General features: G+C 33.0%; 1 protein-coding gene and 1 long non-coding RNA gene across 3 annotated transcripts; one reads left to right on the top strand and one right to left on the bottom strand.

Moving 5' to 3' along the window:
• Positions 1 to 3,403: 3,403 nt before the first annotated feature.
• Positions 3,404 to 6,659, bottom strand: LOC145630709 (uncharacterized). Of its 2 annotated transcripts, none has more exons than XR_014112196.1 (3): positions 6,429 to 6,659; positions 4,818 to 4,979; positions 3,404 to 3,849 (listed from the first exon to the last, which is right to left on the bottom strand). It is a non-coding gene; the product is annotated as an uncharacterized LOC145630709 (long non-coding RNA). The 2 variants fall into 2 exon arrangements; XR_014112195.1 differs by having other exon boundaries at positions 3,404 to 3,757.
• A 9,051-nt stretch (positions 6,660 to 15,710) lies between these two features.
• Positions 15,711 to 24,005, top strand: LOC145632086 (zinc finger CCCH domain-containing protein 58-like). The gene is made up of 7 exons (XM_081684361.1): positions 15,711 to 16,137; positions 16,257 to 16,405; positions 16,685 to 16,750; positions 16,985 to 17,104; positions 17,214 to 17,522; positions 18,422 to 18,736; positions 22,925 to 24,005. The coding sequence occupies exons 1-7, from the start codon at positions 16,062 to 16,064 to the stop codon at positions 23,315 to 23,317; spliced, it is 1,428 nt and encodes a 475-aa protein (XP_081540487.1). The 5' UTR covers positions 15,711 to 16,061; the 3' UTR covers positions 23,318 to 24,005.
• Positions 24,006 to 24,707: the final 702 nt, after the last annotated feature.

The following is a 24,707-nucleotide window of genomic DNA, read 5'->3' as shown; positions in this document are numbered from 1 at the left end:
GATTAGAAACTACCTCATAATAGTTGGAAGGTAAAAGAATGGAAATGTTCCAATTTAAAAGTATATTGTAAAAATTGATTTAGCACATTGCTACTTCTTGGACATATGATGTCTTGTTTAGTTCTCTCTCATTGAGAATGAGGTTGAACTAAATGAAGAAGAATGGCTAAAGGAGAAATAAATCTACAAGTTATGAAGCAAATAATGTTGCTATTTCACATGTAGAATCTACGAGTCTGGAAGCAAAAGTTGCAACTTTACAAGTAGAACCTATATTTCACCTTACCTTGTTATTGGCTATAATTAAATAAATGTTATATATTCATTCTTGCCATTATCAAAACACCATTCAATGTTAGTAATGACTAAGCATCGAAGATTCAAAAACGTGGAATAAATGTTATTCTATGCTTCATTGAGTCATAATGTGTTTTGAGATTGCTAAATAGGTTCAAAGTTCTATATGATAGAAATAATTAAACCATTTCTATATATGAATTGTCCCTAAGATGTCAAATAATTCGAATGAAAATGAACATTGCATGCGAAAGATCCAAAGGGATGGACTTTCAATATCATTTGATTATGAATCCATTGATATATGTAATTATCATTCTAATTTGAAATTTTTAAAAGTCACCATTTAAAGAAATGATGATGTGAACTCAAGGTCAAATACATATCGATGTACGAAAACCAAAGGTTCAAAGGCTAAAGACGGACAATGAAACTTCATTTGTGATACGATCAATACTTGTGCTTAGTTGAAGCATAAGAGTGAAAATTTTGAAAAAGTTCAAAATGTTCAGTATGAAGTTCAGTATCAACTTGACAAGATAATGATTATTTTACAATATGATTGTAATTGTGAAAATTTAAGTCAAGACATATACTTGGAAACACATTCAAAGTATTGCGACATGATCGTAATAATGAGAATTTAACCAAGACTTTGATAAACATCCAAGAGTTGTGAAATTGTTTTACAACAAACTCCGAAAGAAAACCTTGTGAAGTGTTTATGAAGGGAGCTATTAAAGATATTTTAGTGATTACTACCTTATGAGATTTGGTAGATGGATTTCAAAACGCTTTTTTGAAATTGTTCATCAAAGAATATTTGTATATGATACAATCAAAAGTTTGAAGATCCAATAATCCTAGGGATGCATAGCATCATGGAGTTAGTGTTCTTAATTTTGTGAGTTAATCAAATCGTTTGATGTTCTCGTAAAATGAAGAAAAGGTCTTGTGTGTAAAAGATGCTTAGTGGGAGCTATGAAGTCTTCTTGGTCTAGTATAAAGAGCAAATTATTCATTGCTTGAAGAGTCAAGTGGTGGGTAGTGCACTTTTTGTATGAAAAACCTTGAAGAGGATGATGAGTACATTTGGGATTCAAGATCTATAGAGATAGGTCTCGAAGGATGTTTGAGTTTGGTTAAGAAGCTTACATTGATAAGATTCTTATAAGGTTCAACATTATATTTAAAGGAGTTTCAATCCCATGTAACATGACATGTTGCTTAATGATTCAATGCTTTAAGAAAGGTTGATGAAATTAAGGTTTTGAGTGATGATCCTTATGCAATTTGCAAAGGATGCATCATGCATCATGCATGCCATGGACTATACTCGTCTATTTGATTCACGTGTTTTTAGAACAAGTGATGATAGATTTCAATCGAAATCCAATATAACGTTGGAATACAAATTAGAAATTCCAGAGTTCCTTGCGAAAGGGCGAAGAAAAATTCTTAGTGTATGGAGATGAAAATGATTATAAGATTTAGAAATTGCAAAATTCATGTTCATGAAAATGTCTCATGAACTCTACTTAGTAAACCTCTTCCATTTCCAAAGCATGAGAAACATGCTAATGAAACTGGATTGAGTCAAATGATGTAATTAGAAGTTGTATTTGTTTTTAGAGAAAAACAAGTTACATGTGTAATACATTCATTTGCAGAATTATGTTTATCAATTGAAACAAAGTTTCAATCTTATTAAATCGTGGTTTCAAGATTAAATAAAATGTCCAAAATAATTATGGATTGATGGGCTCATCAGGCTAATTTATTTAAATAACCTGGTGAATGAAACTCCACAGGTTAACTAAATTCATACATTATTTAGTTCCTAGTTCGGAATCATTAAAGTGGACATAAATGATTTCATAAATTGGACTAGCATGTAAGATTGATTGGATAGCGCAGTTTCATGGGCTATAGGAGCGTAGTGAAGCTCGATCAATCACATGGGTATGCATGAATGATGCATGATCGAACTATAGACCTACTTTGAAGTTCAAGTATAGAACTTCCGGATATATTAGTGGATTCCTTTGACATGAGTGGAACATTTATTTCCTTCAATGATTGATGTAACTGTGTACATTCAAACGTCTTCCCGTAACTGGAGATTATAAAGGGTGTTTCCTGGTTACCTCGTGATTTGAGTGGGAGCCTTGGTTGCCACAAGATTGGATTGAGTCTTCCTATTTAATTAGGAATGTGTCTTGGCCCCTTGAAGAGGGAGAATTCAGAAAATGCATGGCCGTGCTCAAATGAATTACATAGTAATCATTTGTTCTGTGAATCTCACTCAGTTTTTCAAGAAAAGATTTGTAGACTAATATGATCACGACATGAGATGCAATCATATAATCAAATCGACACACATTGACTTAAGGAATTTGAATATTGCGCACTTGTCTCAGACAAGTGGGAGATTGAAGGAATTGTGTCTTCGATAAGTGCAATTACTAGATATATCAAGGATCACTATTATGGAGATAATAAGTTTGTTCTTTTGGGTCATCATTGTCTGTTGCTAGACTATGATCAATGACACTACTAGAAAATCCGTGTTTTTAGAACGCTTTTGAAGCTCTTTTTCGACGCTAAAAAGCGTCGAAAATTTCTTTCTCGGCGCTTTAAAAAAGCGTCGAGAAAACGTGAGTCGAGAAAATTAGGCGTCATAAAAGCGTCGCCAATCGCGACGCTTTAATGTGTCCAAATTAGTATACGAAGTGTCAAAATTTGTTGTAGTTGGCGCACTTTCTGAACTTTAGCGACACTTTTCTGTGTCTATAACCCAAAATTTGCGACGCTTTTTTGTGTCTAGAGTTTCATATTTTTTATTATTAATATTTTTCCTACTCGTTTTTCTGTCTATATTTTCTATGTTAAGGACGCTTTTTATTGTCCATATTCCTTAAAAAATTTAGAATACATTTACCAATATTACTAATTTACACTGAAAATTATTACTGTACCAATGTTACAATATATATATATATATATATATATATATATATATATATATATATATATATATATATATATATATATATATATATATATATATATGTGTATAAATATATACAGAAGAAAATTTGGCCAATTTTTTTATTGCATATAAATATACTATACTACATGTACAATATCTCATAGTAAAGAGTTTTTGCATATAAATATATATACTATAGTACATGTACAATATCTCGTAGTAATCAGTTTTCCAACTTACATAATTCCAACTTATGTTTCATTCGTGACTAGTTATAGTGGAACAACTCAATCTGCTCATTTCTGCACAAAAAATCTTCAATCAATCTCCAATTTAGTTGTTCCTTGATCTACTTGCAGGAGGGGCGTAAAGCAAAGTTCAGATTGTGAACTCATTGTTGGCCTTGAATTCACATCATACCCTTTGATGTTTCTAGATCCTTGGCAAGAATTAGTGGTTTAGTGTGGCCTGGGAAGACAGACAACAGTAGCATTGTAAATCAACAACAGCAGTAGATCAACAACAGGAGCAAGGTGGAGCCACAAAAGTGTGGCAACATCCTGCAACAACAACAATATCAGTGTTCTTACAACTTTGTTCTAATTTTGATGTAAGGGGTGTATTATAAATGAAAATATCTAGTTGAATAGTGGTAATGCATGACCATGAAAATATATGGGACATTGTATTCAGATATCCACAAAATTCGTTTCCATATCCCACTAATCACTCAAGGCGAGTCATAACTCTTAATAGAAAACAACTTTAGAAGAAAAAATACAAAGAGAAAAAAAGAGCTAGAGAGCCAAAATGATAACATGTACTTGTACAACTTTTAACTAGTTATAGCACAATATGACAGAAAATTATATGCAAAATATCATGGTTCAAGTAAACTCAGATGAATAAATAAAATTAAGGCTTAGCTCGATACTTGAAACTGGTTTGATGAATTCTCTATTATTATGCCTACATAGAGGAACCCTTCATCGGATCACCAGTTCCAGATCAATAAAAAAAAATGAGCAAAGGTCTAAGCAGCAGATTGCAGGTTACCTAATCAGGAAGGATCTACCTCTTAAATCACTAAGCAAATAGCTATATTGGAAATCCACCTTAAAATATAGAAGCACCAAAAAGTGATTGCGTTAGGCCCATCACATCACATCAAATATATGTTTGCAAGCTGCATGGGTACCAAAATGCTTGATGTATAATGTTAAACATTTCATTCAAGACATTCATTTTAAAAAACATAAAGCTAATTTGTCAAAATGTCACCATGTGACATCATTCTTGATGCCAAAAGAACTTGCATTTTATTAAAAAAAAAAAGTTGCCATAGTGTTCACACACATCAGCCAGGAAATGAGAAACTAGATTCAAAAGAGAGCAAAGGGGCAGAGAGCTAACTCTATTAAAGAAGAAAAAATAGATAACTGTACATATTTTGGGCTGATCTTCAGGGGCTTGAATTGCAAGAAATATTAGCCAATAACTCAATATTGGCCTTGAATTTAGAGCATACCCTTTTGATGTTTCCGGATTCTTGGGATGATCTTCAAGGGCTTATAAGAAATAGTGACCAATAACTCGTAATCATGGATATCTTGCATGCCGATTCCAGATATAGTCTATAGCTGCTCCTAATCCAATGGCTTCACCAATAGTTGGTGTTCCAGCCTCAAATCTGAACCAAAATAATGGAATTGTATATCAAGATCGTACGTAAACCAAAGATCGTCAATTATTACTATTATTATCAAGGTATAAAAGCTAAGAATGAAGATTCAATAATATAAGCAACTAGATATAGTTGAAGCTAATTATCACCCAGCCAAAATGTTCAGACTTGACAGGAACAAACCACCTACAGGTTAGACAAATTAAAGGCAATTCAGCATTAGCACAACTTCTAGGAAGCAGTTGAATTAACTATTATATATTAACAAATTTTGGTGTCAATCATATGCTTTCTGTTTTAATCTATTATTCACAACTATTGGCGTCAATTATGCTTTCTATTTTAATTCAACTATAACATTGCTTTATTAAAGAAGCCAATAGAACATGATCTGCAGGTTTCTCTCTTCTCAAAATACAACCTTAAAAAACCAATGTGGGATCTTGTAATGATTGAAGCTACTGAAGACATTATTACCTTTGGAAACCTTCTCAATAAAATCACAGGGCATCCAAATTATTATGAAGAAAACTATAATTAAGTTCAATCCCTACATATTTGATAAGCTTCTAAAACCTTTTTTTTTTTTTTTTAAATAGAGCTACTAGGAGAAAGGGCAATGGATTTTAAAGGGAAGTTGCCACCATCAGCTAGAACTACATTATCCTTCAAATAAATTTCATTTTTTTTTCTATATGTACTCTTTGAGCGACTCGGAGTTGCATTAGTAATGAAAGTGGAAAAGCTTATCAGATTAATTGATGACTTTATGCTTGGAATAAATACCAATATTGACAATTAGACACTAAATAAAAAGCTTCTACAGTCATAGTTTATACATACAAAGACATCACAAGTGCAAGTTTTGGGTTTCACACTATGCAACTAATGAAAGGCATACATCATATGTCATTTAACGGGCATAATTTTCATTACAAAAAGCAACAACTTTTATCAAAGGATTAGATTTATTGACATAACAGAGTATTTAACGGGCATAATTTTCTCTAACTAGTTACTTAATGTCAAATTTTGGCATTTTGCACTACTCCTTTAAAAAACTAACTTCATCAATAAGAGTATGTCAAATAGCATTATACTCATTAAAATTGTGCTTCAAATCTATAATAACCAAAGGCCAATTTTTCATAATTGAATTAAAACAGTAGCGCAAAATTAAACCTAGATAAAAAAAGAAACCTTGAAATCTCTATTGTTCATCAATTGAACCCATAATCCGACTATAATTCTGTAACATTGTTGTGGAAAAAAAATAATCCACAAAACCAATTCCAAAAAAAAAAAAAAAAAAAGATGTACCCCAATATTATCAGCACAGAGATAAAGGACGAAATAGATGACAATTAGACAAAGATCTGAACTTGAAATTGATGTAACTTAATTTCAAATTTCTTTAGAGAGAAAAAAAAAAAGATCTAAAATTATAGTGTTTACCTCATTTCGAAAAAGAATCAGGGACGAAAATTTGATGAATTTGAAACTGATGAAACACACTTCGAAATTGATACAAAGAGGGCAAAGATCTGAATTTGTAATTGATGTACGGCATTTCGAAATCAACTCGATCAATGAGAGACAAAGATCTGATTTTGAAATCCATGGTTCCATAAGCCTCTGTACTTCTGTAGATTTACGAAAGAAGGGGATCGGAGAAGAAAAGTTAGGGTTGATAAGTGTGAGTAGTGATGGAGTTTTTTATTTTCCCTAAATTTAATTTTGCAATCGTGGGTTTTGCATCACGTGTAGGGCATGTGCGAGATTTTCGCGACGCTTTTTTGTGACGAAAATTAATTTCGACGTGGAAAACCGTCGACAAAACACGGATAGTATATTTTTAGCTGACGCTGCTTGCCTAGCGTCGAGGGTCCAGCGTCGATAAAACACTCTTTTTGTAGTAGTGTGATCTTTGGGCTAGTCAAATAATCCAAAGCCTACTAGAATGGATCCTATGAGGTCACACAACAAGGGTATTGGGTTAAGCAAGTTAAAGGCCCATTAATGGGACTCATCATGAGCATTTAACTAATCATGAAATGGATTGGGCTAGCATAGTTATATTGGAATTAGGTGTTGGGCTCTTGACGTGGACTCTTATTTAGAGATGAGATCTATAAATAAGATCCATGCCTAGGGTTGCACGAAAGCAGTCATAATTCACACACAGTGTATTTTGACATCAAGGAAACCAATCCCAAAGACCCTAATTCCTCTCTCTATCTCATGACTATCTCTCTCCTCCCCTCGTCCGTACGGCCGGCCACCCTTAGTGGCGCGTGTGTTGGTTCGTGGTGGTTCATGGTGGTTTGTTGCTCACTCTTCTCCATAGAAGGTCAATTGAAGGGTTCAATTGAAACTAACTAGCATTAGTGGAGGTCTTAATCTGTGCCCGTGGACCAAATAGAGGAATCACGCTTGGGGTTCTTTATCTCCCATTGTTCTTGCTCGATCGCACGTGGAATCACGCTTCAAAGGTACGATTATATGTTCTTTATGTGTTATGCATTAGATCTTGGGATTAGGTACTGTATGAAAATGATTCATGTTTATTTTCGCTGTGTAGTACCTATATTCTCCTACATTGTTTCCCAGCTCTCATAGTATGCATATCAATAGCAAGGAGAGAAGTAGCTCTAGTACCTAAAAGAGCTTATAGAAACCCAATATTTCACTCTCAATCAAAGCGTGATCTTTCAAAAGAACATTAGAATCGGTAAAAATAGAGTTAATTCTATTTCTACTCTGCCTTTGTTTCATAACCGAAAAGAAATACTGGGAGTTAGCATCACCCAGTTTAATCCAATCAACCCTTGATTTTGTTTATAAATTTTCTCTTGAATATGCATCCAATATCTAACCTTATCAATAGCATCAAATTCCTGAAGTTGCAGAGAAGGATAAGAAATATCCAGTGCAAGCTTTTCCTAGATTTGAACTAGAATAGTATTAACTTGATCTACCTTCTCAGCAATATTAGCAAAATGCCTGGTGTTAAGGTTCTTAAGCCCCTACTTGATGGTCTTGAGATTCTGCAATACATCAGTCATAGCAGCAAAAGTAGTGACCTGCTTCCAACCAGCTTCAATTGTAGAGCAAAAATCTTTGTGATCAGCTAAGCAGTTCCGAAATCTGAAAGGTCTACCTCTCCCAGGAGCATGCTTACAAACTTCAACCAAAATAGGACTGTGATCAGATAAAAGAGGAGGAAGATAAATAGCTTCAGCAGATCCATAGGCAGAAAGCCAAGCTTGATTAACCAAGCCCCTATCAATTCTAGTAGAAGTTTTATCATCACCATGACCTTTATAAGATCAAGAAAAGAAGCAACCCTTACTCTTTATTTAACAAAGATCAAGAGTCACAACAAACTCCTTGAAGTGCCTAATTTCATAATCAGTGATAGGGTTACCATTAATCCTATCACCCTCATTTAGAGCAGAATTGAAATCACCAATAAGAAGCCAAGGAGCAGAAGCAACATTAAAGTTACACAATTTGATGTTACAAGTCCTTATTCAAGGAGCAGAAGCAATATTCAAGTTACACAATTTAAGAAGCCAAGGACTCTATCATGAATAGAGTGCAAACCATACACAAAAAAACACACAATTTGATGTTGCAAGTCCTTAATACATATATCAACATGAAAAAATTGTTCATGAGAAGAAAGAATTCACAAAGTAACTTTATCTTGCAACCAGCCAATCCAAATTCCACCCCTGTGAGAACTAGAATAGTTATAATACTAGGACCAAGCAAAACAAAATTTCTTCTACAATTTAACACTGTTTCTCACTTTCACTTTAGTTTCAAGAATACCAATCACATCTACAGACTGCTAAAAAAGCAGCGTCTTAACATAAGCTACTTTATTAGTGTTCCATGAGAGGATAATCATTCCCCTGGAGAGGGATTACCATCACCCTTGCTAGGAATTGTTTTAGCAATTTCATTCTCCAAAAGAGAAAAATAAGTGTTAGAACTACTAGAAATATGCAGTTTTCCACCAGCTAAAAGTTGACTAGATCCCGATGAATAATGAGGAAGTTATGACCAAAATACTAAACTGGGCCCAGTTTGGTTTTTATATGCGGCCCCATGATCTAGAGGAGGGCATATTATTAATTATCATTTCTAAAGCTATTAGGATTGATTATAGTCTTCTAGAATACTCTAGAAGGTTCTCTTAAATCCTAATGGAGTTAGGATTGATAATTATGTTTCAAAGAGTTTGAAATTGAATAAAACTACTCCTTTTTAGAACCCTTGTTTTGTACGAAGTGGAATATATTCCGATTTTATTTTCGTGCCTCATAATATTTATCCAAATCTTATATGGTTGGATAGATCTTGAAATTATCTTTCCATTGGTATATTATAATATTAATTCCGGGCTATAACGAAAAAGATATGAATGAGATATGAAACTCTATCCAAAACTAACACTCTTCCACTATTTCGGCCATATATTTTTATCTACAAAAGATTTTAATCTGATTCTAATTATGTTGGAAAGTAGACTTCAAGATATTTACAACAACATATTATATGACTTATTTGGACTTCTGGATCAAAAGATATGATAAAAACAAAATCCACAAAACTATCTTGCAGCGTTGGACGACAGGCTTGTCGCCTGGCGACAGATCCTGTCGCTTGGCGACAGCCCTGTCGTCTGGCGACAGGGGCGTGTTTGGCGACAACATTGTGTTTTATTCTTTTCAAAACTCTGGTTCTCTTTTTATCATATCCGGCTAAATAGCTTCCTAAGACCTCCGTTTTCAATCCTCAACTCTCAACAAAAAAACTCTCTAATTCTCTTCTCTCTCTAAGCTAAAGCTTATTCTCACTCTCCCTCTTTTCTAAGCCTAGCCTTTTACAAACACAATTCCTCATACATTAGCACCAGACATACCTAGCATTGTTCGATGTTGCCTTCGCCCTAGACGTGAAAGGTTTGATTTCTGAGGGTTTGGGCCCAAATCTAGTCTAAACTTTCTTAATCTCTATTTCAATTATTTGATTTAATTGTTTGATTATTATTTTCCTTGAAGTTACTAACGTGTGTATTTTGTTATTAGAAAGAGAAACGAGGCTCCAAGTAAGTGTTTTAATTGTTTTCATTGTTATTATGATATAGACATCATGTTTAGGATGTTATTTTGATTCCTAGTATCTAGTATGATAATTAGGGTGATTTGCTTATATCAATTATGGATCTTGTGATACTTCCTATTTTCTTTCCTAATATGCATGTTAGTATCAAGTTAGGGCTAAATATTTGATCTTTGATGTTTAGTGACATGCTAGGGTTTGTTATTAATCTTGTTAGTATCATGCCTAGGATCTTGCTATTATTATGCTTTAACATGATTATTTTTATTATTGTTATAATTATTATTATGATGATGATTATTGTTGTGTTGAATTATATAATTTAACGTAATTTGTTAATTAGCGAATTGTTTCATGTAATTTGTTAATTTACGAATTGTTTTACATAATTTGTTTATTTACGAATCATTTCATGTTATTTGTTAATTGACGGATAACTTATATATAATTTATTATTATGTTGCTTGATAATTTTTATTTTTATTGTTTGATCACACCTTTTATGCACGTTTAAAGGGAATTTGTACTTGTAATCACGCTTAAAAAGATAATTAATAATCTTATTTAGGGTTAATATGATTATAATTCAAGTGATTGCCAATAATAGTTTTGTTGTGCATTAATATTCAACCAATATAGATTAAACAGGTTTAAAGTAAACCTATTGATTGCATGTTAGTCCGAAAGCGCACATAAATACGAGAAGAATAAAGTAGAGGTCTATAATTAGGGCATGTTCAATCTCTTTTAGGTTGCATTTGTATCTTCATCCCCGAACTTCCAGTCATGATTCCAGACCTATTGGAGTTAACGATCTCCTGGATTGTTAAAGGGTGTAATCTTCACCCTGTGAACGGTTTACAAGTTTCCAAAACTTGTTGGCGACTCTTTTGTTCTAGCTTCTTTCCTTTTGGACGCCACCATACTTATGTGTATGATCACAGTGGGGTTAAAGTTTGGGGTAATGCTTGAAATATTCCCTACAATAGTATATAACTTTTATATTTTTTAATTATGGATAATTAAAGTTATTGACCGTTAAAGGTTTACATTGGCAAGCGTGATAAAAGAAACATGTCGAGTAAAACAGAACATAGGAAGTATTATGTTTTTGATTCATCAAACAAAATAATATCCAAACATGAGAAATATCTTTATATTATGTGAGTGACATTAGACTATACAATATACACATTAAAATTTAGATACTGAATCTAAGAGAAAGATTACATTTTAATTTCTTATGCAATTTTATTTATTTATATATTTTCTTTTAAAGACGGTTAGTGCATATTTATACCATTATAAGATTGTCAACTAGAACATACAACGAAACGTCCTTCACTTTCTTGTGCAGTTAAAGTACTTATTTAGTTTGTTAACTAGGTTAAAATCTCGTGCAATACACGATTGTTAAATAAATTTGACAATAATATTACAATATACAGAGTATAAAGTAAAGTATAAAAGATATTTAGAAATATTCACACATAGCATCGAGCTTGATATCTTCGCACACACGAATTTTTGTGTGTCGCTTAGCTTGTGTATATACTCCCTCCATTACAAATTACTCACAGTAAAGGGATATTTTATGTCTCACAAATAATACCCCTTTGTTGCGAGTAATTTGTAGCGGAGGAAGTATAATTGTCAAACTAGAAAGAAAATATCATAAGTTATAAATAGTTTACTGAAAGTGTTTGCCAAAAAAAAAAGCGAAAAAGACGGAAATTTTTTTCGCAAGATTTATGATAAGTGTCATTGAAAAATGTGCTTTTAGTATAGGTTTAACAGATAGATGTTTTTTTTTTTTTTTTTTTTTTTTTTTTGGGTTTTTCTATATAATAACCTTGTTAATATCACTTTTCTACATTGTGCCCCAATATATATCACTTTCTACATTGTAACCTCAATATACATTTTGTTTCCATACGGTAACCTTGCCATTCTCCCGCTGTCAAAAATTCCGTTAGTGGGGCCCACTCTCAAGTTATTAATATTTTTTTAATCGATTTGCACGTTGAAAAATGTTCTATTAAAGGTTTCGGGGGCTATTTTGGTCTTCAAGGATCCAATTGAGCTAAGATTTCAAAAAAAAAAAAAAATTAACGTACATGCCTCGTTATAAGTATTAAAACGTGAACACGTAAATCGATACATTACTTAATAAGCAAAACGAGGCTTTAAGTTATGTTTTTGCCAAATCCGAGCTCAATTTGAAAACTGAAGGACCAAAATAGCCTCGGAACTTTTAACGGAACATTTTATAACGCGCAAATCAATAAAAAAATATATTAATAAATTGAGAGTGGACCTCACTAACGGAATTTTTAACGGCGGATAACGATAAGGTTACCATATGTTGGGACACATGTAGAAAAGTGAAATTAACAGGGTTACAGTGTGGAAAATGTTATATGTTGGGACACATGTAGAAAAGTGAAATTAACAGGGTTATTATATAGAAAAACCTTTTTTTTTTTTTTTTTTTGAGGAAATAGATAGATGTTGGAGGGAGCCCCGGTTTATGAACATGATAAACGAAATTTGTTGATCAAATGACAATTCAGTAAATATTTTGCTTTGTTATCCGTGAAATGACTTAAAAAAATATATATTTCTACTCAGTTGGTAGGTGGCACTTATGGACCACAATTAACGCCAAGTTAACGAGGGCGTTAACTCTAGAAGACCATGAGCAGTATACATCATCTTTCAAACTCTCCTTATTTTCTCTCTCCTCCTCCATTGATCGATCTCTTGATTGGACGACTTCTTCTTCAACTATTTGATTTTTGATAACATTTAAGCTAATTAATCTAGTTACAAATTCAGCTGAAAATCAAATGAATCTGGAACACTAAAATTGAATTGAATTCTCAAAAATACAAATTGGTATTTTTTTCATTATTTTTTGTCCTTTGCTTCTTCCTACTCCATCTTCTTCATCCTTCATTCCTCCATCTTCTTCATCCTCCACCTTCTTCTTGCTTTCTTGCTCGTGAACACCATGTCACCGCCACAATTTTGGCAAAAACGAAAACACCGGTTGAAAAAGGTGAAAAGAGGAAAGGGTTATATCCTACTGCCCAAATTTAGTGAATTTAAATTGCCCAGCTTCAATGGTGAGTGCTCCGACCTTAATTTTATGATAGAGGAGAGCAATGTTCAGCTTTAAATTTACATTTACAGGAGACAGAAATTTGTTTCTTTTTGAAAAAACAGGAGAGAAAATTAAAGAAGGAGAGAGAAAATGTTCAGAATAACCAGAAGAGAGAGAAAATGTTCAATTACATTTTCACGTCGTCAAATTCACGTTTATAGAAAATGTCAATTTTGCCCTTAAATTTTCAGATGAAAGTACATTAAAACCCCTTGATAAACAAAACTTGTTTCTCATTCTGATAAATGCTCTAGATATTGTTAATCTAATATATAATTTCAGAGTCGTTTTCACGACAAGCCTCCAAATCCCCAATCCTCAAATCTCATGCATTTGAGTTTTTTTTTTTTTTTTTTTTTTTTTTTTTTTTTTTTTTTTTCATAAGAAAAAAATAACTACTTATCCCACAACTAATTTTTTTTTTAATCATTCAAAAAAAAAAAAAAAAACTACCCATCCAATACCTTCTTTCTGTTTTTCTTCAGAGTCTTTTTCACGACAAGCCTCCAAATCCCCAATCCTCAAATCTCATGCATTTGAGTGTTTTTTTTTTTTTTTTTTTTTTTTTTTTTTTTTTTTTAATAAGAAAAAAATAACTACTTATCCCACAACTACATTTTTTTTAAAAATCATTCAAAAAAAAAAAAAAAAAAAACTACCCATCGAATACCTTCTTTCTGTTTTTCTTTTTGTTTTTTTTTTCAAGGAACTACTACTAACATTTCACTTTTTTTTTCTTCTTTTTTTTTTTTTTTTTTTTGGACACGTAGTATAATATATGACAAGCATTAGCACGAGTATACAGTTCCTTCATCAACTATTCACTATAGCACTCAAAACCCCCAACATTTCACCTTTTTTAAACAATATGTACCAACATTTCACTTTGTTTTACGAGTATTTTTTGATACATAGTATAATATATGAATATATAGTTCTTTTATCAATAATTACTAAAGTATTCTAAATCCCCAACCCTTCAATTATATGCATTTTTTTAGGGACTACCCTCTAAATAATTTTTACTACCTGATCATCAAAAAAAAAAAAAAAAAATGTACAACACGTTTTTGCGCAACTGATCTCACCGAATAACTATTTGCAACAGATTGAAGTATATAACTCATAGAGCAAGACACTAACCCATATGAAACTAACTGAGTAACCCGAGTAACCCCTATAACACTAAACGAGTAACCTCTATAACTTTGACAAAGTAAACCCCATAATAGTTAGCTACATTGCGTGGCCACCGACATAAAAGAGTAAGACCCTGTTTCTTGAGCTTCTAAGCAAAGCAGAGAATATTATATGCAGAGCAGGTGTCAGAACGACAAAACAAGTGGCAGCACATTATTAATACGATCATTAATACTCACTAGCGCAAAGTTGAGCAGGGTTCAACAAAGTCGACCAGTCCAAAAACGACGATTACAGCCCAAGTATAAGTTACAACATCAAGATCAATTTCCATATTTTTAATATATATATATATTTTTTTATATATATCAAATGCAAGGGTACACTCTAGTAAACAAAATGGAACAGAAGTATCAACTCAAAAACTCAAAAGAACCCACCAGTAATGTAGATCACACCTAGGGATGTCAATGGGGCGGGGCGGGGCGGATGTTGGCCTTCCCATCCCCATCCCCACCTATCATTTTCATCCCCATCCCCATCCCCATCCCCGCGGCGGGTCTAATATTCATCCCCATCCCCGCCCCGGCGGGTACAACTCCAAAACCATCCCCGCCCCACCCCCCACTTGGATATCCATCCCCGCCTAATCCCCACCAAATACCCGCCTAATCCCCACCCAAGACCCACCAAATTTCCGTGTCTCAAATACACAATCCTACATAATTAATACGGATTATAATATTAAAAAAAATATTCTTAATATTACACACATTTTTGTTTATAACATAAGTGTAGTACAAAATATTATAATTAATATTTATTTCACGTAATTATTTTTATAAAATAATATAAAAGTATATGTGGGTATGAGGTGGGGATGGGGCGGGTACGAAGTGGGGCGGGTGGGGCGGGTACAACTTAAAATCCACCCCCGCCCCATCACCCATGGCGGGTATCGTTTTCATCCCCATCCCCGCCCCACCACCCACCAAACCAAGACCCATCCCCGCCCCACTGGGGCGGGGATGGGGCGGGTCTCCTACTTGACCCGCCCCACTGACATCCCTAATCACACCTACCCTTTTAAGCGTGTCGGTTTTGTATATATTTTCATTTTTTATTTTTGTTTTTTTATCCTTGGTACGTGCAAATTTCTGGGCTGCAATTAAATACTACTTTTATTTTATGACTACTTTCTCTCTCCTCAAATACCAAAAGTCAGTTGGATTTTTTTTTTTTTTATTTTTTTGAGTAAACGTTTTTTAATTTGAATAATAAATAAACAACAAAAAACAACCAAAAAAAAAAAAAAAATCTCTCATTCTTCTTTCGCGCGTATATAAACCACCCAGTCGAAAAAGCCAACTTCCCCAAAAAGATCAAATGCTTTGAAAAAATTTACCCCATTATCTAGAGAGAGAAACTCACCATCATCAAAAACCAGTTGAACAAGAGAGAAAAGAAAAAAAAGACAGTCATATTTTATATTTGATTTTGCTCATTTGTACAAAAAGGAAATATTTATTTTTTATTTATATATACAGTATATAAATACGATCACCAATTCGCCATTTTCTGTCTCTAAAAAACTCACTCTCTTCTCTCTCTTCCCTCCCACCATTCTCCGATCAGATTCTGGTGCAACAATGGAGTCGGAAGGGACCCACTCAGATCCAAACCCGGATTGGGATTCGGGTCACGGGCCTGAAACTGGGCTTGAAGGTATTATATTCTTTTGTATTTGATCACATTTTCAATTTAATTGGGTGTTTCAATTTGGTTTTGGTGATATATAATGTGGGATCAATTTTGATGGATTGTGGGTTTTGGAATAAGAGTAGAACCGATGTGGCAGCTTGGAATGGAGGAGTCATCATCGTACCCGGAACGGCCCGGTGAGCCCGATTGCATATATTATCTGAGGACTGGTTTTTGTGGTTATGCCGATCGGTGTCGTTTTAATCATCCCCGTGATCGTTCTACTTCACCGGTAAAAACAATGTATTTCATTACGATTTTTTTTTTTTTAATTTTTTTATTTATTTTATTGATTCTAATATATGTAATTGTTGTTGTTTGATTGTGTTGTAATTTGATCTTGCAATTTGTTGGATTTTATGGAATCAATTTTGTTCCTTTACCTTTTTTAACAAATAGAATTTTGTGTTGAGTATCTATCTTAGCTTAACTTCTGTATCTGTGGATTTCGTTATTATTATATTTTTAAATAAACTAAGTTTTAAACTGGTGCGATGTTAACATTGATCAGGTGGTACGAAGTGGAAGGGTTAGTGGAGGAGACTTACCTGAGCGAGCTGGTCAGCCAATCTGTCAGGTACTATATTGATCCGTGTTAACGAAATTGAAAGTATTTGTACATATATTGATGTTTTCGACATTGATTGCTACTGAGATATAGATTGTGTTCGTGTTTTTGATGCAACAATCCTTTTCTTTTGTCATTGATATGCCTGAATTTATTTTTGTTTATTGACGTACATGAATTTTTTAAGAAACATGTATTAAATCTTTGTGTTTTATGTTGCTCTTCCTTCGTGAAACATTGTAGTATTTTATGAGAACTGGGAGTTGCAAATTTGGCTCTTCTTGTAAGTACCATCATCCACGGCAAGGAGCTAGTTCTGTGAATCCGTTTGCGCTGAACATATATGGATACCCTTTACGCCCGGTTTGTATACTATATTTTTTTGTTGTAGTGAGAGTCTTAGAATTCTTCCCAGAGTTAACACTACATGAAGATTTAAACTTCAGGAACCTGATGATTGTTGATTCTGCAGGGAGAGAAAGAGTGTACTTATTACATAAAAACAGGGCAGTGCAAGTTTGGGATGACATGCAAATTTCACCATCCACCTCCTTCAAATGTACCAGTACCTACGGCAGCACCTGCCACAGTTCCTCCTGCCTTAGCTTCGCCAACTGTTTACTCTACTCCTGGTCCCACTCCTCAGCAGTATGGAGTGATGACCGGCAATTGGCCTGTTGCAAGGCCCTCTATGGTACCGGGCTCGTATATCCAAGGACCGTATGGACCAATGCTGATCTCTCCTGGGATAGTTCCCTTTCCTAGTTGGGGACCTTACCCAGTAAGTGAATATCATTTTGGTTGTGTGGCTATAGAAGTGATGTTTGAAAGTTTCACATTATATATATCTCGGTGTTTGATTTTATGAGGATAATTTTGTCACTAGCAAATGGAAAAGCTATGCGATTAATGCCTGCAGCTGTATTATTTATTGTCTAATTTTGGACTTGGATTTTCTTTTTCATGAAAGAGAGTAAATTTTCACAAAAAAAACTGTGTTAAAACATTCTTAGATAGGGCTCAATTGGCCAATGGTATGATTTCCTAACTTGGGCCTTGACCTCTTGATACAACTAACATAGTGTAGAATTACCAACTCTCATGTTCCCTTACGTCATCCAATTTAGCGGCTTTTAAAAAGAAATGGATTTAGATGTAGGAAGGAAAAGGAAGGTGGGGGTTATAGTCTTATGGTGGAAAGATATAAGATGTGGTAATCTTAGTAATTGTACTAACTCTTTACAATTGCAACATGATCGTCATCATACTCATGATAACAGTAACAGCTAATACATAGTATAATTATGCGTGGATTGGGTAAAAAAAAGATTTATGTTTTCCTGAATTTCCTATAAGCTAGAGAGTACACTCATTTCTGATGCAGGTTGTAAATGCTACTTTTAGTTGTAGTTATTGCTTCACAGGAACTGCAGTTCTCTTTTATACTGTATATGGTTGAAAACTTAAAACATAATTCATGTTAAACTAGTTGGTTTCATGCTAGCAAAATTCCTATGAAGTTCGAGCTTTTGAAAGTAAATGATGTTGTGCTGTTGAAAAAAAGATTATATTGAACAGTGCAAATTAAGGTTAGGTCAGTCACCATTTACTGTGTTTAAAGTCTTTCTGCACAGTTTTTCAATTTTGTGTCTAATTGTTTGGTAACTATGTTTGGCACAGGGCACTACCCCTATAACTGCCCCTAATACCCAGTCAGTGGGAGCTGGCCAATTTTACGGTTTAATGCCAATGTCACCTTCTGCTTACACTGGTGTAACTGGTCCTTATCAAGCTATATCGCCTTCTGGTGGTGGAACAACTAGTATATCAAAGGAACATTCATATCCTCAGAGACCCGGGCAACCAGAATGCCAGCATTACCTTAAAACAGGAGACTGCAAATTCGGTTCGTCATGTAAATATAATCATCCTTCAGAATGGGTTGTTCCAGAAACCAGTTCTGCCCTTAGCCCCATGGGACTTCCTCTTCGTCCAGTATGTATTTTTACACCTCTTACTTCTAATTCTCATTAAATTCTCAGTAGTTGTATATTCTAATTGACTTATTGGGATATCATTTCTTTCATAGTGTCTCAATTTTATGTTACGTTGGGTCTCCATCACCCAATATTGTTCCTCTTCACTTTTCTAAAGGATAACCATAGCCTGAAGACTACTGTCATATTTTGTGAAAGCTTATTGTGCTTTGGTGCTTATAGAAGTGGTTTGCTCTGACATCCTTTTGGGCTCACCTGTCACCAACTCCTTATGTCAGTATTTGATTACTATACTAGTCATACTTTTCATTGTTTGTTCTAGTTAGAGTATGATTACCTTATGATGAATCTGTAATCTTCAAGTATCTTCTAGGTTAATAAATTTGGGCATGCATTCTCAATCTCCTTAATTGTGAGAACTGAAGAGAAGGTATGAGGTTCTGGTGGTTGTCTGAACCTATATTCTTGGGTAGGCTTGGTTATTCTGCTTATTTAATCCCTGGATTTGGATTTTCCATCAGATTTTAACGTCCTCAGTTAGTCTTTTTTATGCTAATGGTTTAATTAGATAAATCTTGCAGTTGTTTATTACTAAATTGCCCGCAATAATTCTTCGTCCACATCATTACCATAATAAATGCTATTTAACTTGCAGTTTCGTCTTTAAACTATATGGTAATAATGTATTCATCAATTCTTTTTAGGCTTACATTCTTTATGTGACATTGATAAATACAAAGACTTGGATTCTATTGTCTGGATTTTGATTTAAAATATCTACTGTGGGGCCTTAACAGAACGTAATTTAATATTGTTAATTATGTGTTATTAGTGCCAGTGACAACTATTTTCATTCCTTTTGTTTAAAGCAGTGTTCTTTAATTCGTGTATAACTGTTTAAGATTCGATTGAATTATCCCAAAAGTGTAACTTTCGCTTGTACATATACACATATTAGTATATTACTGATCAATGTTCTTGGGGGATTGTTGAATTACGTAGCCTTTTAGTGTGCCGGAATTTTCATAGTCGACATGGTATTCTCTCTTCTAGTTCTCATACTCAATGCAGATATGTCTTGTTGAGTATTTCACTTCCATCTATTAAGTGAACAAGTGGAGGGAGTTAGGACATCCTAGTCGTATAGAACTGATGCCTAGTGAATTTTATTACTTCTTTTGGTTCTCTGTATATGGACATATGGTAGTTGTCAATACAACTTTGTTTAGCAGAGAAAACGAGTTCAATTTCTGCTACCAAAGGTGCTAAAGGGAAGCCTGTTATATTATTCTCTTTCTGGACTGTTTCTTCTAAACTTTTCACACCATTTTATGTTTTTTTTTAATGATGTCACTTGTCTAGTTTTCTCAATTATATGTCAGCATAATTAAAGCAGAAATTAATAATTGATAGAAAAATATATACAATTTTAAAATTATGTTGCTTTTCATAACATTGATTTTAAATTTTTTTTTTTTTTTTAATTTTTATAATTTGATACAAACATTAATTAAAATGATTCACATATTTTCTCAAATTTACCTTTTCAGTTTTTTCTATTCAAAATTTACATCTCTTCGACAGTGGAATGGTTAATTTTTTTTCTCAACCCTTAATAGAACTGTAGCATGATTGCAGGGGAATTGTGTAATTACTTGAGGTAAGTAGGGGGTAATTCATTGCGGTGCCTACTTGCATAGCTTCGAAAGTTCAGCTCAGTTAAAACTTGACTTGAGTGAGCTGTTGTGCCCAACCTCAATTGAGATTTGCAATCTTAATAGTTATGTTAATCTTTCCTTGCTCAGCAAAAATTTGAGTAGCTCAACTTTATGATGGCTATTATTATGTTTGATACTATTTTTTTAATTAATAGATCTTACAAACTTACTTGTAATATTTTTTATTTTTTTATTTTTATTTTTTTTTTTAAAGAAAAAAAAGCATGAGCACACCTATATTATTGTTTTCATGAAAACTTGTTGCTTTTTGTTGAGTTCTACAAACTCAGTTTGATCTTGAGTTTAGTTGCTACTTGCCTGACCAACTAAGCTCTCCATTAAATTTGATAAGTAAGCTAATTAGGCCGTGTTATTATTTTCTGTGATCTATCATATGTTTATTATCTCTGGCTAACTTTTAGTTGAATATGGACTGGAAGAGACTCCAGGGTTACTATCGAGAAGATTGATTCAAAGTTTTTTGGCCTGTCAATACTCTTTTCCTTTATTTAATTGTGTAACTCTTTGTAACCTTCTTCTGCTCTTATATATAGACTTACAAAGGGCTGTCTTAGAGGACTGTAGGATTGGACCATATTTATTTCATTTTCTCGGTAGAGCTTTTTTTTTTTTTTTTTCCTTTTTACCTACACTGATTGTGTTTTGCAAACTCTACTTTGGTTTTTAATTTTTACTAGGGTATCCTACGCGCGCGATGCGCGCAAAAGAGTTAGCTCTTGCATAAAAGTTGTATTAGCGCGTAGTTACACCTTTTGTCTGGGTGGTAGATCTGGTAGTTTTAATACGTACTATTTGGTTTATGTGCATATATAGTGGTTGTGTAAAAATATAAAAAAACCACCAAAATCTTAAATGATAATTATTTTTTAAAACCCTCAAAAGTTTAATAGTCTTATTTCAAAATTATTATTAAGTAATATTTAATTGATTTGCATCCCTTCATATCTTAAGCTAGTTTAGAACTCTTAATTGATTTGCATGATTCAATAATACTTAACGTATTTTTCTTTAAATGAATTTTTTGTGAGCTTGGTCATACGGAGTAATAATATATGAAATGTTCGTTGTAGCTAAAAACTTAAGAATGTAAGTTCAATGTTCTACAACCATCTAATATTTATATCTATATCTATATCTAATACTAAAGCAATAACCACTTAGTTATATTTTTCCTCTTAAATTCTCTCCATATTTAATACATTTTTTTTTTCTATCATTGATTTCCTTCGATTTTTGGATTTTAAAGTTATTTATACCTCTTGATAACATCTGCTCAAATATCATTATTTAATATGAATGTCATTTAAATTCCACGTTGTTTATGTGCATGCCATCAAATAATGTACAATTAAAAAGCTAATAAACCTTAACAATATTTGTAATAATTAAATGACAACAAAATTGTAAATAAGAAGTGCAACCACAAAGGAGTAAAAACAAATCATCTCGTGGTAATAAATAAAGTCTTCTTACATACAATTTTTTTTTCCTTTTTAAATAACAATAATAACATATGAAGTACAAAACATTATAATTTTTTTATTTAAAAAAAAGGCATTACAAGTTTTTGTTAAAAAAAAACTTTGTATTAATTGATGGTATGTTTAATGAAAAAAAAAACAATTAAATATATTAATGAGAGTAAACATATTAATTAGGGTAAAAAAGTAAATATACATTTTTGTACCTATTTTTGAGGGTATAGTTGGTAGAACACTATTCCTAAGAGTTATTTTCTACTTTTTATAAGGTAGGGATTTATTTATTCATTTTTAAATGATAAATTATTTGTGTTCTTACTTGCATTTTATCCCCTCTTTTATTTCCCCTCACTCTTTTATTAAACTTTCTCAATTTCAATTTTATATCCTGTTTTTTGGATTTTCACTTTACACTGCCCTTGTTTTTCGGCCACTAAGTATTTTCTTGGATTTTCCATTGTTTGTGGTTGGCCCCTTATGAAGATTCATGTTAACCAACTCCTAATCATTTTGGTAATAAGGCTTTGTTGTTTTTGTTGTTGTTGTTGTTGTTGTTGTTGTTGAGGAGTCAGGGAAGGTGGCTGGTGGGGCAATATAGACCAAGATTAAGTGATTAACTATCTTTGAGCATCCTGTTTCTTCCTTGTTTATGAAATAGGATTTCTGTTGTTTAAATAGAGTTATGGTTAAATGAAAATAAAACTAGGGAATGAGTATATCAATGGATTCTGAGTACAACTTTTTGATAGTGGTAAATTATCATATGCATGCATAGTTTACTTACCGATCATTTCCTTTTCGAAGAACTTATTATGTTATTGAATTGCATGTGATTCTGCATTTCTGTTTTTTATACTATATATTTAAACTAGATGGTCTGGGCTTGTTGATTGGTCATTTCGTAAAAACAAATTAGTTCAAGTTGTTTGTGAATTCTAGGAACATGTTAACTCTATTATTTTACAGGGTACTCCAACTTGTAGTTACTATGCACAACATGGAGTATGCAAGTTTGGTCCAACATGCAAGTTTGATCATCCAATGGGAAATCTAAGTTACAGCCCTTCTGCATCTTCTCTTTCGGATATGCCAGTAGCTCCTTATCCTGTTGGATCTTCTATTGGAACTCTTGCTCCATCATCCTCGTCCTCAGATTTGCGAGCTGAAGTAATTTCAGGGTCCAACAAAGAATCTGCTTCTGCCTTGTCTTCCTCTTTGAGCATATCAAGCGGTTCAGGTGGCTCTGTATTGTCAAAAAGTGGGTCCATATCGCACTCTGGTCTCCAGCAGTCTAGTCAGAGCTCTACTACTTCCACTGGGAGTAAAGGAGGTCCTGGTGACGGAGGTGCTCCAAGCTAAGCACCAAACAGGAAATGCTTATTTTCCTCATTTTTGCTTTTGTAGATGAAATTTCAGGAACCATCAGAACTCATATTCTTTTGAACAAATCCGAGGCAGGAAGTCTATCCCCTGCCCCTTATCCACAATTCACACTAGCACACACAACTGTCCACATCTGTGTTCATAGAATCGCGGTGGCCATCTTTTTTTATTTCTTGAATAAGCCATCCTGCAGTCCCATATTCTCATAATAATTAGGGAAAACAAGTAATACTCATCCATTGAACAGAGTCCTATCCCCTCCAAATTACTAGAATTTCCAGTGGCTTATAAATGATCTCACCTCCCCCTTCCATCTTTCTTCTTCCTGGAATATGATTATGACTGGTCCTTGTACGTTGCCATTCCCTTTTGTACATGGACCTTGATTCGCGCCTTTCTTTTGCACTATCCAATACACGGAACATGCTTCCCAGCCCAGCCTTAGGGCGTGGTATGATTGGGAGTTTCTGTTTGTTCCCTCACTTCTTTTGCCAAAAAGAAGTGAAAAAAAAATTGTAGCCAAAAAAATCAGGATCTGAAAGCAGGCACTGTCTTTGCTGCCTTCTTATAAATATATAGAGAAAGATGATGTGACATTTAATACAATGTTACTTGATAATTTATCATGTCATCCTTTTATGTGAAGAAGAAAACTTAACTCTTATTTATGCGTTAGTCTGTTTGTTAATTGCCTTAATTTTCATGTTTTGTGTATGGAACCGACTTAGGCTCTATTCATACATCTCACCTTATTTTCACTTATTTCAGCTCTAACATTCTCAAGTCAATAATGACAATACGTGACAAAAAAAGGCTAATAAGTTATGAAAATTTAGGATAAGATAAAATTAGAGGTTATTAAACTCATAAAACAGTTGATAAACTTCAATAAAATATGATAAAATAGTACTCAATTAATTGACTTTTGTATTTGAAATCATTATTGTAGATTAAAATGTAGATTAAAATATTATTCCATTAATAATGACCTTCGTATTTGAAATCATTTACGTAGGTTTAAAAAAAAAAAAAAAATGAAAACTCAACTTGGTTGCATTTATTGTGGACTAAGTCATGCTTAATTCACTCTATTTTATTTTTTTAATACTTATACTTATATATCATATCATATTTGGGAAAAAAAAAAATCTTAATCAGATCAGAAAAAATATGTTCTATACTTACTTTATTATTTTATGTGCAACTTTTATTGTTAAATTTCTTTTAGTTTTTTTAATGAAAGTTACATATTATTAAAATAAACCTTATTATTGTTTAAAAAAGGAAAAAAACCTTATTATACATTTAATATGACCCCGTTTGATAAACTTTTCTTAAATTTAGTATACATAAAAAAATAGTATTG

The sequence above is a fragment of the Chenopodium album genome, chromosome 5, assembly GCF_948465745.1.
Source record: "Chenopodium album chromosome 5, dcCheAlbu1.1, whole genome shotgun sequence".
NCBI classification, from domain to species: Eukaryota; Viridiplantae; Streptophyta; class Magnoliopsida; order Caryophyllales; family Amaranthaceae; genus Chenopodium; species Chenopodium album.
The sequence above is the reverse complement of the archived record's forward strand: the minus strand, read 5'-3'. Positions and strand labels throughout refer to the sequence as shown.